At 33.6% G+C, this 16894-nt stretch overlaps 1 protein-coding gene across 13 annotated transcripts in view; it reads left to right on the top strand.

The window, feature by feature from the left end:
- HFM1 (helicase for meiosis 1) overlaps nucleotides 1–16894 on the top strand; it is a 206513-nt gene that overhangs the window by 120367 nt on the left and 69252 nt on the right. For all 13 annotated transcript variants that reach the window (XM_079902104.1, XM_079902101.1, XM_079902109.1 and 10 more), the window contains 4 exons: nucleotides 5892–5972; nucleotides 11616–11707; nucleotides 13178–13284; nucleotides 13380–13427. In XM_079902104.1, coding sequence (XP_079758230.1) covers nucleotides 5892–5972; nucleotides 11616–11707; nucleotides 13178–13284; nucleotides 13380–13427 — 328 coding nt within the window. The remainder of the gene's footprint in view (nucleotides 1–5891; nucleotides 5973–11615; nucleotides 11708–13177; nucleotides 13285–13379; nucleotides 13428–16894) is intronic.

Raw genomic sequence — 16894 nt, 5'->3', positions numbered from 1 at the left:
CATGAGCTGCTTATAAATTTTGGAGATTAATCCTTTGTCAGTTGCTTCATTTGCAAATATTTTCTCCCATTCTGAGGGTTGTCTTTTGGTCTTGTTTATGGTTTCCTTTGCTGCACAAAAGCTTTTAAGTTTCATTAGGTCCCATTTGTTTATTTTTGTTTTTATTTCCATTTCTCTAGGAGGTGGGTCAAAAAGGACCTTGCTGTGATTTATGTCATAGAGTGTCCTGCCTATGTTTTCCTCTAAGTGGTTTATAGTTTCTGGCCTTACATTTAGGTCTTTAATCCATTTCGAGCTTATTTTTGTGTATGGTGTTAGGGAGTGATCTAATCTCATACTTTTACATGTAGCTGTCCAGTTTTCCCAGCACCACTTATTGAAGAGGCTCTCCTTTCTCCACTGTACATTCCTGCCTCCTTTATCAAAGATAAGGTGACCATATATGCGTGGGTTTATCTCTGGGCTTTCTATCCTGTTCCATTGATCTATATTTCTGTTTTTGTGCCAGTACCATACTGTCTTGATTACTGTAGCTTTGTAGTATAGTCTGAAGTCAGGAAGCCTGATTCCTCCAGCTCTGTTTTTCGTTCTCAAGATTGCTTTGGCTATTCGGGGTCTTTTGTGTTTCCATACAAATTGTGAAATTTTTTGTTCTAGTTCTGTGAAAAATGCCAGTGATAGTTTGATAGGGATTGCATTGAATCTGTAGATTGCTTTGGGTAGTAGAGTCATTTTCACAATGTTGATTCTTCCAATCCAAGAACATGGTATATCTCTCCATCTATTTGTCTCATCTTTAATTTCTTTCACCAGTGTCTTATGGTTTTCTGCATACAGGTCTTTTGTCTCCTTAGGTAGGTTTATTCCTAGATATTTTATTCTTTTTGTTACAATGGTAAATGGAAGTGTTTTCTTGATTTCACTTTCAGATTTTTCATCCTTAGTGTATAGGAATTTATCAAGTATCTTTTCTGACCACAACGCTATGAGACTAGATATCAATTACAGGAAAAGATCTGTAAAAAATACAAACACATGGAGGCTAAACAATACACTACTTAATAACGAAGTGATCACTGAAGAAATCAAAGAGGAAATCAAAAAACACCTAGAAACAAATGACAATGGAGACACGACGACTCAAAATCTATGGGATGCAGCAAAAGCAGTTCTAAGAGGGAAGTTTATAGCAATACAATCGTACCTTAAGAAACAGGAAACATCTCGAATAAACAACCTAACCTTGCACCTAAAGCAATTAGAGAAAGAAGAACAAAAAAACCCCAAAGTTAGCAGAAGGAAAGAAATAATAAAAATCAGATCAGAAATAAATGAAAAAGAAATGAAGGAAACGATAGCAAAGATCAATAAAACTAAAAGCTGGTTCTTTGAAAGGATAAACAAAATTGATAAACCATTAGCCAGACTCATCAAGAAAAAAAGGGAGAAGACTGAAATCAATAGAATTAGAAATGAAAAAGGAGAAGTAATAACTGACACTACAGAAATACAAAAGATCATGAGAGATTACTACAAGCAACTCTATGCCAATAAAATGGACAACCTGGAAGAAATGGACAAATTCTTAGAAAGGCACAACCTGCCAAGACTGAATCAGGAAGAAATAGAAAATATGAACAGACCAATCACAAGCACTGAAATTGAAACTGTGATTAAAAATCTTCCAACAAGCAAAAGCCCAGGACCAGATGGCTTCACAGGCGAATTCTATCAAACATTTAGAGAAGAGCTATCACCTATCCTTCTCCAACTCTTCCAAAATATAGCAGAGGGAGGAACACTCCCAAACTCATTCTTCGAGGCCACCATCACCCTGATACCAAAACCAGTCAAGGATGTCACAAAGAAAGAAAACTATAGACCAATATCACTGATGAACATAGCTGCAAAAATCCTCAACAAAATACTAGCAAACAGAATCCAACAGCACCTTAAACGGATCATACACCATGATCAAGTGGGGTTTATTCCAGGAATGCAAGGATTCTTCAATATACGCAAATCAATCAACGTGATACACCATATTAACAAATTGAAGGAGAAAAACAATATGATCATCTCAATAGATGCAGAGAAAGCTTTTGACAAAATTCAACACCCATTTATGATAAAAACCCTGCAGAAAGTAGGCATAGAGGGAACTTTCCTCAACATAATAAAGGCCATATATGACAAACCCACAGCCAACATCGTCCTCAATGGTGAAAAACTGAAAGCATTTCCACTAAGATCAGGAACAAGACAAGGTTGCCCACTCTCACCACTCTTATTCAACATAGTTTTGGAAGTTTTAGCCACAGCAATCAGAGAAGAAAAGGAAATAAAAGGAATCCAAATCGGAAAAGAAGAAGTAAAGCTGTCACTATTTGCAGATGACATGATACTATACATAGAGAATCCTAAAGATGTTACCAGAAAACTACTAGAGCTAATCAATGAATTTGGTAAAGTAGCAGGATACAAAATTAATGCACAGAAATCTCTGGCATTCTTAAATGTTCTTAACAGTTCATATTTGTCTTATTTTCAGTTATTATAGGTGGCTAAGTTTTGCCTATAAAGAATAGCCAAATTTATTATATAACTGGATAGAATGTTTTGGTTTGCTTGGAGCTCTGCCTTAAATTTCTTAGGAAGCGTCTTTAGCATACAATATGCTGTTTCCTAAATTTTGTTATACTTTCTTACTCAGTATCCTCCAGTACCTCTCCCATCACTCTTAGAATAAAATGCAAACTTTCACCAGAACCCACAAAGTCCTATTTGGTATCCCCATGCCTATTTCTCTAACTTTATCTCTTGTCACTTTCTCCTCATTTATTCCACTCTGTCCAAATTGGCTATCTTGCTGTTTCTTAACCACATCAAGCTTGTTCGCACTTCAGGTCCTTGCACTCTCTTTATTCTTGAAACACTTCTTGCATATTTTACGTGGCCTGAACCTTCATTTCATTCAGGTCTTTGTTTACATATCAACTCCTCAGAGAGACCTTCCTGGACTGCCTTATTTAAACCCACATTTACAGAGACAAAGGAAAAACAATTTCCATATTGTTACTGCTGTTTTCCTGCTCTTGGAAAAGGTGATGTGTTTATGTTGAAAATTAGGATGACTACATCCTTACTTTAATCAGAAATTATAAGCTGTGTATCTGAAATACACGTAAGCTTAATTAAATAAAAGCTTAAAAAACTGTTATTCTTTAGTTCCTGTCTCAGCTTTATTTTCCTTCATAATACCTTTCTTTTTTTTTAATTTTTATTTTATATTGGAGTATAGTTGAGTAACAATGTTGTGTTAGTTTCAGGTGTACAGCACAGTGGTTCAGTTATACATATACATGTATCTATTCTTTTTCAAATTCTTTTCCCATTTAGGTTATTACAGAATATTGAGCAAAGTTCCTTGTGCTATACAGTAGGTCCTTGTTGGTTATCTGTTTTAAATATAGTGGTGTGTACATGTCAATCCCAATCTCTCCCTCCCTCGTAATACTTATCAATACCTGAAATTATTTATTTGTTATTGATTGCTTTCTTCAGTAAAATACAAGTTTTATAGAAGAAGAACCTTGCCTTGTTCACTACTATAAACTTTAAGCTTAGAATAGTGCTCAGCATATAGTAAGCATTCTTGTTTGATTAACTTACTGAATATTAATTTTTTTGAAGTTGAAAGTTGAGAGCATTGTTTTTTTTTTTTATTTAAGTGTAGTCGATTTACAATGTCATGTTAGTTTCAGGTGTACAGTATAGTGATTCAGTTTTATATATATGTATATTTTTCTTCAGATTCTTTTCCCTTATACATTATTACAAAATATTGAGTATAGTTTCCTGTGCTTGTACAGCAGGTCCTTGTTGGTTATCTATTTTATATATAGTAGTATGTACATGTTAATCTCAACCTCCTAATTTATCCCTCCCCCTCTTTCCCCTTTGGTAACCATAAGTTTGTTTTCTATGTCTGTGAGTCTCTTCCTGTTTTGTAAATAAGTTCATTTGTATTATTTATTTTTTTTAGATTCTACATATAAGTGATATCATGTGATATTTGTCTTTCTCTGTCTTGCTTACTTCACTTAGTATGATAATCTCTGGGTCCATCCATCCATCCATGTTGCCACAAATGGCATTATTTCATTCTTTTCTATGTCTGAGTAATATTCTATTGTGTGTGTGTGTGTGTGTGTGTGTGTGTGTATGTATATATATCTATATATATCTATATATATATCTATATATATATATCTCACATCTTCTTTATCCATTCATCTGTTGATGGACATTTAGGTTGCTTCCATGTCTTGACTATTGTAAATAGTGCTGCAATGAACATTGGGGTGCATGTATCTTTTCAAATTATAGTTTTCTCTGGATATATGCCCAGGAGTGGGATTGCAGGATCATATGGTAACTCTATTTTTAGTTTTTTAAGGAACCTCCATACTGTTCTCCCTAGTGGCTGTACCAATTTGCATTCCCACCAACAGTGTAGGAAGGTTCCTTTTTCTCCACACCCTCTCCAGCATTTATTATGTGTAGACTTTTGTTGATGGCCACTGATTGTTAATTTAATAGTGGGTAATTAAGAAAATTAGCAAAGACTTCAAAAGCCTTACTTAACCAAACACTTAAAACTATCAAGCTGCCTTAGCAATGTTGCTTAAACTAAAGTATTTTTCAAAGAACCCTGCTTTCTAAGGGCTATGTTTTTGTGAGTGGCTATTCTATATAACATTGAATAGGTTGTGGTATTCCCATTCTCTGCTGTTAACTGCCTCCAATCTCCTGGGTTTTTTTTTTTTTTTTAACATCTTTATTGGAGTATAATTGCTTTACAATGGTGTGTTAGTTTCTGCTTTCTAACAAAGTGAATCAGTTATACATATACATATGTTCCCACATCTCTTCCCTCTTGCGTCTCCCTCCCTCCCACCCTCCCTATCCCACCCCTCCAGGTGGTCACAAAGCACGGAGCTGATCTCCCTGTGCTATGCGGCTGCTTCCCACTAGCTATCTACCTTACGTTTGGTAGTGTATATATGTCCATGCCACTCTCTCACATTGTCACAGTTTACCCTTCCCCCTCCCCATATCCTCAAGTCCATTCTCTAGTAGGTCTGTGTCTTTATAGCAGGGAACAGAGAGAACACTGAATGCAACAGGTTACTACAATTGCTCTGATCCCCATCAATCAGTGAGAGTGAACTTGCATTGCTTCCTATTCAGAGGTTCCTTCCAGGTGCAATAGTGTCATATTCAGAGATGCTGAAGTAAATACTAGAAACATCAGCTAAAATAGTCATAATGGTTACCTTAAGAGAGTGTGGCAAACTAGGAGGAGGGGAAAGACTGGTGTTTTTTGAACAATCTCTGTAGAACTATTTGACTCTTTATACTTTGTGTGTATATATCTTAAAGCTTTTTTAAAACGAAAAACTACTGCCGTATTGGAAGTCAAATGGCAAAACAGTTATTTAGACCTGGAGCAAGTCACTTAGCTTCTCTATTCTTTAATTTTCTAACTTGTATATGAAATAATACTAATACCTGCCATGTTGTGGTTTGAGGATTAAATGAGATAGTACAAATATATCATTTTAAAAGCTCCAAGTTGTAAATGTTATCACTTGAGTGTTATTTTTATTATTTGTATTATTTTTACTGTTAGAAAAATTTTTTCAGCATATTAGTCAGCTCTTTTGTTTAAATGAGTTTTTTTTTTTTTAACCACTTAAATAGGGACTACAGTTCTTCCCAGAACAATTACACTGAAATACACCTGCAGGATATTTTATAATAAATTCTATTTTGTGTTGATTCTTTATTTTACTAAAGTAAAAAATGTGTTTTCTATAATTGAACAGAATTATGTTTGAAGAATCTGAATGATTTATCATCTCTGGACCTGATAAAGATGGATGAAGATGTTAATTTCAAACCAACTGGTAATTTTTCCATCATTGTTAGTAAATTTAACAATTGCTTACTTAAGGCTAAATTAAAATTTTTTTTCTACTAAAATTTAGATGATGGTAAAATTGTGGTTTCAGTTCTCAGTAGGGTATCATCATTATTAGCATGATCAATTTATACGAGTTTTATTTCTGAAATTATAGATCTTCTTTTTGACAGGCACAGAATTTGTGTTCGCTAATGCCAGTGACTTTTAGCAGAGGATTAAAATGCTCAAATCTTTGGTTTGCTTCAGTCCTGTCATAACTCTTGTAGCTATCCTTTTGCCAATTCTTAATTATTCAAACATTGCTTATATGGATGGTTACTTAGGCTCCTTTTCTCTCTGTCTCTCTCCTTTTGATTCTATATAGGGTATAACAGAAGCAAGAAAGAATGTTTTGTAGTTTTTACCACTCATGATTAGAAGTTTCTTAGGGGAAAATATTGACTTCATTATAACAAATTAAACTTTTTAAGAAGATATACTTTACTGAATAAAAATTGGGAAGTATAGGAAAGTTTAAAAAAATCAGACTATCTGTTAACATTTCATGTATCCTTCCATTTTTAAATGCATTTTTACATACTTGCAACTGTACTATAGAAATGTATGATTTTGTATTATGTTTTTATTTGTATTTATTTGTATAAGGTTTTTAAAAGCAATTTACCTCCCTAACTCTCAGCCCTAGATTTATAACATTTGTTTCCTCTCCCATGGTTCTCATTCTGATAAACCTAATTTGTTTGTGAGAATTACCTTCTTTGTATTCTAGGATGTCTCACTAAAGGGGGCATGAGAATCACTAATATAACTTCTTCATCTATTCTTCAGATATTTTAATTCTCAAGAATCTTATTCCCACTATAATTCTTTCCCTGTGGAACTTCTTGAATCCACTGACAACATTCCTTCTGCCTTTAAACATACTTAATAAATGATATGTGTAATATTTGTCTTCTTTCTCAATCATCAGTGAATACTACCTGATTAATTTTCTTCTTTTTAACATTCTTTTGATTCTCTTTCTGCTTCTTTAATCAATTTCTCTTTGCTGACCTTTTTTGCTTTACTATGGGCTTCTTAAATGTGTAGATGTTGGACCTTTATTCCCAGTTTATGATAATTTCTTTGAAAACATAATTTACCTTCACAGCTTAAGCTATGGTCATTATGTAAATGAATTGTAGTTTTGATCCTGGTCTCTCACCTTTGCTATGACATTTGAACGTTAGTTTTCTATTGGAAATCTTTTCTTACATATATGACATGAAACTTGACACCCAGAGCATATAACAGTTAATTTGACCTGGAATACTATACAGTGGAATGAACATAAAATTTGTGTTCCAAATGCCTGGATTTCAGTCCCAGTTCTGCCACTCTGCTTGCTGTGACCTTATGCTTACTGAGCCTTAGTTTATTTATCTGTAAAACAAGAATATATTACACATCCTACTTACCTTACTGGGTTGTTGTGATGATGAAATGGGACAATGAACATTTACAGCAAAAAAAATTCCTCTGAAAACATGAGTCGTTGCTCTTTTTTGTCCAAGGTTAGGAAAATGTATCTCTACTTGCCTCTTATTCTCAATAGCATAACCGGTTTGTTAAGCCTATTAAAAAATGTTTGATGTCTTTGGTTTCTCTTTCATTCCTCACTCATTCCATGTCCAGGCAGGAATGTCCAAAAGGACAATCCAATCTTGGAGCTGAAAATATTCCTTATCACGTAGCAGGGTAATGTTTCCTAAAGTGTGGTTGGGTTAACTACTTCCTCTCAAAGTCAACTGAGGGTGCTGTTATGTTAAAAATGAAATTAATGAACCCTACTCCAGACCTACAAACCTCACCTTCTAGGAGTAAAACCTAGTAATTTAGATTTTAAGCTTGTTCCCTGGATGCTGCTTTTGCACATTAAAATTGAGAACTGCCTTGGGATTGATGTTTCAATAAATGGTATAGTGAAAATCTATTTAGATCTTCATGTCATACACCAATTTATCTTAGTGAGTGTTCTGGGGTGGGGGGTGAGAGACTCCAAATTAAAATTGAGAATGCAGTTTTACTCTAAACTATCTTCTCTAGGAGATTCATGGGGTTCAGTAGCATACTAAATGTGCTAAGAAGAAAGGTAGTAAAAAAGAGATGAAATTGATTAGCCTAAGATTTTTACTTTCTTATTTGTCCACAGAAATCTTTTAAATGGAAATCCATTAATATTGCAAAGAGCACTAATATTCTATCAGTGTTCAGTCTATCAATTTAAATGTTAATATCATCCAAAACACCTTTACAGACATACCCAGAATAATATTTGCCCAAATATCTGGGCACCCTATGGCCCAGTTAAGTTGATGCATAATATTAACTATCACAGCAGCTTAACATAAAATATACATTCTAGCTGAATGTAGCTGAGTTTTCAGAGGAATACGGTATTGTACATGATGCTGTTTTACCTGTTCCTCCTCTGGACCCAGTTTGGTCATGTACTCTGCTTTGAAAGCACATATTATGCAATGCCCAATCATTGGACATTTTGTCCTCTGTATTTATTAATTCAGCAGCCTCAACTCTTGTTACACCCTACACCATCAAGCTACTTAAAACACACACACATAAAGTGTTACATACATGTATGTATATATAACTTTATGAGGAATTTAACATGTCTTTTTAACTGTGCCAGTATTTTTATTAGGATCATTTAGGTTAGTGCTCTTGTTATAAGGTTGTATGAATTTTTTAGTTGTTTGCCTCAATACTTTTTCCCATAAACCTTGTTATTTTTAGTATGTAGTTTATAGAATACAAGATTTTATAGGAATGCATATACTATATATTTACAGGAAATAAAGGTTTATGTAAATGTATAGGAATACTATATATTTATTTAAGGCTAAGAATTTTTATTAGCTGTGATTTGTAATAGTTTCATTATCAATCAGTTTGTTGTATTTTCTAATTTTCATTATTTCTTCTTTGACCTATGGGTTATTTGGAAATCTAGTTCTTAATTTCTGTACATATGATGGTTTTCTAGTTATTTTTCTTTTCAATTTTTTTGTTGTTGCTGTTGTTTTTGATATTTGATACAGTTGCTTTGTATCAGATAATATTTTCAGTATGATTTCAATCTTTTGAGAATTGTTGAGACTTGTTTTATGGCCCAGTATGTGGTCAGTTTTTATAAATATTTTGTGTGTGCTTATCCCTTTGGTTTTAAGCCCTCTCCCAGATAAATATCTTGTTAGTTCTTTGCTGCCTTATAAAAGATATTTCATATGTTTCATTTATCTGACTTAGTTGCCTTCAGCAGAGGCATTGGTTCATAATTACTTAGCCTGCTGTTAATGTGGATGGAAGCTCCTTACATATTATTTCTAATTAATTCTTTTTTTATGACTTCTTGTTCCTTTGTGTTACTATTACTTCTTTTATCTCTTTGAATATTTATTTTTTGTATTTAAATTTTTAGTCTGTATGTTCCAGTAATTCTGCTTCATATAGTTTTTGCTTTTTTAGTTTGTGGTTATAATACTCAAGTATCTAGGTATTTTTATCTGTATGCTTGTGTTCTTGTCCAGATTTTTGGCTATCCTGCCTGCTAATGTGTATAGAAGAAGGTCTCAAAAGGCCAAGTCTTAGTTTGTGCAAATTTATGAAGGATTAACAACCTTATGAAAATGGGCAGTAATTGCAAAAGGCATGGAAAGTCATTAAACTGGGATGCAAATCTTACCTCTGTGAAGGAGAGTGAAGGAAGGAAGGAGAAAAGGAAGGAAAGAGAGAAGGAAGGAGAATTTTATCCTGCAATGCAGTCCTAAGACCATTTGGCAAAGTTGATGGGGAATCTTCAAGTCAAAGTTGCCCATCCTAAGAGTCCCTTGGTTTATAGATCTTTCTTAATATTCCTGCCATGCTCAGTCATTTGTTTGTATCTCCTGAGAAGTGTGATCTTGGTATGTACATAGTGATAGATTCAGAACATAGCAGTTGGGGCCATCCATCAGAGCACTTCTTGCAGTAGGATATGTGAGAGGTGCATTCTCATGACCTCTGCTTCCACTCTCCTTACCCCAACTCTATGACTTTTACTTTGAAATACCCTGTATTTGCTATTATTCAAAAGCTATATTGATAGCAAGTTGCCTCTTTATTTCCTCTCTTCACTTGCAAATTTTAAAAAATTATTTCCATTGCTTCTGCCTTGACTCATTTTCTTTATAGCTTTCTTTCTTGTTTATTTTTATACCTTACCTAGGAAACCTTCGTCCTTACTAATAAGCCAGCAAATATCAAGCCTTTTCTCAAAACCTTTCATTTTGACTAGCAGGGAGATACCCTATATTAAGTTATAAACATCTAGGATAAGAGGAGCATCTTAAAATTTACCCTACATATAACATATACTAGTTCCCTTGGTAACCATATTCTCGCTATCTCACACACTGCTCTTAGAATCTCCCTTTGGTGGACCACTGCATTACTCACGTTTTGGCTGAACATATTCACTAGACTCCTAATTGAGAAAGTGGCTATTCCTGAGTCTAAGTTCTGTCTACTGTACTTTATTCTTGGTGCCTATAAGTGATGGAATGTCAAATTCTTTCCTCTTCAGCAAAACCTGTAGCACATACTTAAATATTAGCCTTTTCCTTGAGTAACAGTATGCCTTTTTCCTCTTCTCAGCTGTTTTTTGTGTGTGTTCACAAGACTTGAAATTCTTTGTAATGTTCTTGACAACTTATAATTGAAGCCAGTAACCTTTTAAATGAATTCCATTTCATCAATTACTTATCCTCACTCTACCCATCCTCCTACCCACAGCCTACCTGATGTTTTATTTCCAAAACAATTTAGTTTCAAATTCAAATTTAATTGAAATATTGCTCAAGAATTTTAAGTGGTCTTCTGTTATTTTACAAATCAAAACCAAAATCTAAACTCCTTTATAGCATTTAAAGGCTATTTCAGGGCCTCTGTATTCTACCTTTCATCATGTTTTGATAATAAAAGTAGGCAACATTTATTTAACGTTGGGCACTATGCTAAGTACTATGCATGTATTATTGCATTTAATCTTCTTCACAACAAACATATGAGATGCATACTTTTATTATTCCCACATTACGTTAAGAAACTGGTAAAGTAACCTGCACATGATCACCTAGTAACTAGTAAGTGGTGGCCCAAAGATTCTAAGCAGGTCAGTTTGACCTGAATTTTAGTCTTATGTTTATCAAGCCATATCTCTCATTACATTATTCTAAAGAGCCTTTTAAACTTTACTCTTTTGATAAACAAGTTTTGTTTTTTCCTGAGGTCTAGAAGGTAATCCCACATGGACCATTCTTTTAGGCTTAATTTCCTCTGTACTTAAGTTTGTGTATGTAAACATTATCATTAACTGGATTTTGTACTCTAGTCTAGCTATTTCACATGTGGTTATCTCCCTAGCTAACTGTAGGTTCCAGAGACCGTGTCTTCTAGATTTTTTGGTGTCTTTTGTACCTGATGCTGTTAAAGGCACAGCAAAGATGCTAAGGAAATGTTTGTTAAATTGATGAAAATTCAAGTTGTTTCAGCTGATGGGGAATGTTTATTTTTCTGTCTTTTCCCACAGAGGCAGGAAGATTGATGGCTTGGTATTATATTACATTTGAGACAGTGAAGAAATTTTGTACAATCAGTGGAAAAGAAACTTTATTGGATCTGGTAAATTAATTTTCACAAGAAAATAAATATATAATGATATAGTATAAAATAATATTGGAGTAAATAATTTGTGTATCTCATGCAATTTAAGAATAAATGAGCAGAAAAGAAAGCATTTCTAATAGTGCTTATGTTTTTCCTCCTCATATGCCTTTGATTGTAAGATATAGAATAGTACTCCTTAGAATATATTTCCAATTGTATCTCTGTGTTAGGGCTAAGAAAATTCATATACATACCCAAAGTCAGGATGGCAACTGCCTTTCAACTTATGTGGTAATGCTGATTACCTTGGTAGTGGTTACCAAGTGTAATATGTTGAGAAAGAATGTGCTGAGAAAGATTCCAAGATGGTGTGGCATGGTATATTAGGAAAGTCTGCCATGAATGAGGGACACTGAGGGACGCATGTTCCTCCTACTTGCAACTCTTCCCTAAATCCTTTGCATCAGAATAATAACAGTAGAAAGAGAATAGTATTGGTGATAGACCAGGAAAAACAACTGATTTTGGAGAAGATGGGAGTAAAAACAGGCTATACTAAGATATCACCAGTGGGGGCAACTTTGTAGCTGTAGCAGTGAATAGAACCATAGTCATGTTTTTGGCACCTGGTAACTGTATTGGTCCTTTCTTCCATTACTGGGGATATGAACATGAAACATGACATTTATATTTATTGTCAAATCCAAACTATTTATTTTTATTTAAAATATCTAAGTTGATTATTGTGATAAGATTATTATACTAAAAATTGCATTAAAATTGATGAATAGAAGGCTTGTATTTTCATGTAAATATTATTCTTTTTAAATTTATTTTTTTATTGAAGTATAGTTGATTTACAATGTTGTGTTGAATATTATTCTTAACTGAGAAGAAATCAAGAATAGAAACTCCCTAATGTTAACATTAACTCATCTGATTTTGAGTTCAGTAAGTGTGAAAGAGAATTAGAAAGGGTGTTAGTTTCATTTTACAGGTGTGAAAAACCAAAGCAGAGTCATTTGACAGAATTAAGCTCTAGAATACAGATTTCTTAATACCTACGCATTGTTTTCATTACAAAATAATCCTCAATAGGAATAATAATTTGCAAACTATAGAAGGGTAAATAATAATATAACAGTAGTAATAGCGATAGTAATGAAATCTTCATTTATTGAGTGCTTATTATGTGTTAGGTGCTACGCTGAATATTTTAAATTTTATCTTGTTAATCTTTACAATCTTACTGATATAGCCCCAGTGTGTAACAGTGTCTGACATATAACAAGTGTTCGTAAACTTTCGTTAGTGAATGAATGAATCCTTAAAGAAGCAAAATGAATAAGGCAGGTTTTTAACTCTATTATGCTAAACGTGATGTCCCAAGGCAGCATTAAAAATAAATAAATACAGAAAAAATAAATGAGAGAAAAGAAGTAAAGAATGGACATAACTAAATGAACAAATGCTGAAATTTTATAGGTCACAATGGTAGCCAGCTGCAAGGAATTTCTAGATATACAATTAAGAACAAATGAAAAGAAAACACTGAATACTTTGAACAAAGATCCAAATCGGATAACTATCAGGTACAGAAATTAAATATGTTTTAAGTAATTTTAAAAAGGTTTCATTCAGTTAAAATAAATAATAATAATAAAAGTTTTGCCTTGTTTATTTACAGATTTCCAATGGGAGGAAGAATTAAAACAAGAGAAATGAAAGTAAATTGGTAAAGAAAATCAATTGTTAAATGTCTTAAAATACTGATTACCTGTCCCTGATTCATATTTATGAAGGTTTTTTTTTTTAAACTTATTTTAAATTTCTTTTCCTTAATACAAAAAAGAACATATTTACATAAGAATGAGGAGTCAGAATGTAGGTGCGAAATTAATTTCCCAAAACTCAGACTTCAATTAAAAGAGATAATTTGTGAATTTTTAAATCAACAAATGTTGAGAGTGTAATCTGTTGAGGGAAGTTAGACAATAGAAGAAGATATGCTTCTCATCCACAGGAACTTTCAAGTTGGCTTGAATGAGAACCATGTGTATAAAAATAATGGACAGTATGAAAACACATACAGTAAATGTCTATTGAATGATAGTGGTATTCTGGGAAAGACATACTAAATGCAATGATATCAGTGAAGGAATGTTTTTGTGACAATGGGATGACTATTCTCCCAGGAAAGGGAAGTTTGTATAGAGGAGTAGTAGCTGGAAGAGTAAACTAAAGTTACATTGTATTGTAATGACTTTACCCAGTTTCCAATCACAAAAGGTGCCAAGTGCTTGGTTTTCTGAGTATTTAGGTCTTAGTGTTAAACCATTTGATTTAGATCATTTCAGGTAAAAATGATTTTTTTTATGTGGCTCAATAAAACCAGTTGGCCAAAGAATTTCCTTTTTCTCCTTAGCTAAAGGAGGTCACTCGTTCTCTGGGATACTTCCTAGTGTCTCATTGAATTTTATCTCCCAAATACCATGGCATCTCATAAACAAACTTCCACTGCTGTGTACAACTCATCAGGCAGATCTACAGCTTGGACAACAGAAGTTAATGTTCTGTTTCTTAGATATATTTCTTTAGAAATTTAAATATCCTTAGAGATCATACAGAACTTAGAGATCCTGTACCCAGGTCCTCTCATTTTACAAATGAAGTAAGTGATGCCTAGAAAAGTTGTGACTTGCTCGAGGCTATGTTGCTATACTGGGGGCTGATCTAGAACTAGAATCTAGATCTCTTGATTCTCACAATGTTTTTTTCAATATAATCTGTTGTATCAACTACTGAGTCAAATTAAATCAAGGTATTTTTCCACAAGCACCTTGTTGGGAACACTCTATTTGCAATTTTAACGCTTTCATTTACCTTACCTTAGATTGGATCATACATTCTTTTCATTGGGACTGTCAGATTTTAAAATTGATGACTTTATAATTGTTTTTATATGTATCATAATTTAACTTACCATTATAATTTCCCACCTTTATGCAACTACTTGAGTGTGGCTAGGAAGAGTGAATGTGTGTGGGGTATTTTCTTAATCCAAAATGTACAGTCTTTTGGTGGGTGATGATGGCTAATAGTTACCACTTTTATGTCTCTCTCATATTCCTGTTACTTTGCTGAATTTCAGATCAGTTCTTTTTCAGGTAGGTGTTAATCCTTTTAATTTTAAAATTTTATCCTTCACCTTTCTGCCCTTTAAGGCTGTTTTTTAATTTTTCATAATTCCTGGGTCTTTCATCTTAAGCACTAGCTCTGTTTTCTTTATTTGGTATTTTTCAATGAACTTATAGGGTGTATTTCCAAGTCAGTGATTTCTTTTCACATTTGTTTGTTTCTTCTTATTATATAAGTAACGCATGGATTCATTTTTAAAGATTCAAAAATAAAATTTATAAAGCAAAAAGTCAGGTCTCCCTTGACCCCCAGAAGTAACTGTTATCAGTAGTTTGCTGTGGGTCCTTCCAATTTCCTTTCTATTTATTTCGTACATATATATGGGCTAATAAACATATGTTATGTCTACATATAAAAAAGGTCATACTATAATTATTGCTCCTGTCATGAAGTTCTTCTATATCAGTACATACACATCAACCTCATTTATTTTGATACCAATGTGTGTGTGTGTGTGTGTTGTTTTTTTTTTTTTTGCTGTACGCGGGCCTCTCACTGTTGTGGCCTCTCCCATTGCGGAGCACAGGCTCTGGACGCGCAGGCTCAGCGGCCATGGCTCACGGGCCCAGCTGCTCCGCGGCACATGGGATCTTCCCGGACCGGGACACGAACCCGCGTCCCCCACATCGGCAGGCAGACTCTCAACCACTGCGCCACCAGGGAAGCCCCCAATGTGTGTTCTAATAGCAGTGTATTCCATAGTATGAACATACTGTAAATTTTAACCACTCCTTTACTGATGAAGAGTTAGATGGCTTACAAACTTTTGCTATTACAAATAGTGCTGAAATGAACTTCGTTTTATTTACACCGTATTTTTCAAGAATTTCTGGGTGAAAAGGTATATACATGAAAAGATTTAATATTTAATGCCAAATTGCCTTCTAAAAAGCTTACCTTATTTACAGTTCCCACCCACAGTGTAAAAAGAATGACCATTTCCATAAATCCTCCCAATACTTGTTTTTTTATCTTGAACTTTTGTCAATCTAATGAGTGAAAAATTTTAAACTTTTCAAATCCCTAATTATTAGGAGGGAATATACATATTATTTGGTTTTATACAGAAATTTTAAATTGTTATAAAATCATGCATGTCAGTCATTTCCTTATGACTTCTAGGTTTTGTGTCTTGCTTACTTAGGAAGGCCTTTTCCATCCTGTATTTCTTTTTTTTTTTTCATCCTGTATTTCTTAAGATTAGGTTCAACTACATAAAATGGTAATAAAATGAATTAACAGTAGATTCAACAAAATAGGCTACTTTTCTCTCACAGAACATACAACTCAAAGTAGATAGTCTAAGGTAGATATAGTGGCTTCAAGGTGTCATGAATACTATGTTCCTATCTTTCTGCTCTGCTATCCCACACATGACTTCTATTTCAAGGTCACCTCATTGTCCAAAATTACTACTAGAGCTTCAGCCATTACACTTGAATATCCTCTCTCTTTTCAGTAGGTTTCTTGGAAGTCCCAGATAACCCTTTCTCACCTAATACAGCTAAGTACAAAAGAGACTGGGAAATGTCTTGGTGATAGTGTGCCTATATTAAAATTAGGATTCTGCTATTAATAAGGAAATAAAGAATGAATGTTGGGTAGGTAAAGCAGTCTCTGCCACACATCCTAAGATCATAGGACTTTTTCTATCGTTTCTTCTAATACTTTAAAATCATTTTATTTTTACCTAAAGGCTTTTCATAGGCATCTGGAGTTAATTTTTATATGTGGTATGTTAAGAATTTAATTATATTTTGTCCCTGAAAGATAGTCAGGAGTGTTTGATAACTATGTTGTCTTTCTCTCTTTGCCTATTGATTTGGAATGCCACCTTCTCATAAACTAAATTCCTAAGGATCTGATTCTGGACACTTACTGTTAGCCTGTTTATTTTGTTGCCGTGACAATACCACATTGTTTTACTTGCTATTCTTTTATTGCATGTTTTGTTATCTGGTAAGGCAAGTCCGTTCTTACTGTTATTTAAAAAATGTTTTTGGA

The sequence above is a fragment of the Stenella coeruleoalba genome (genome assembly GCF_951394435.1).
Source record: "Stenella coeruleoalba genome assembly, chromosome: 1".
In the NCBI taxonomy this organism is placed as follows: domain Eukaryota; kingdom Metazoa; phylum Chordata; class Mammalia; order Artiodactyla; family Delphinidae; genus Stenella; species Stenella coeruleoalba.
This window is presented reverse-complemented; position numbering and strand designations above follow the sequence as displayed.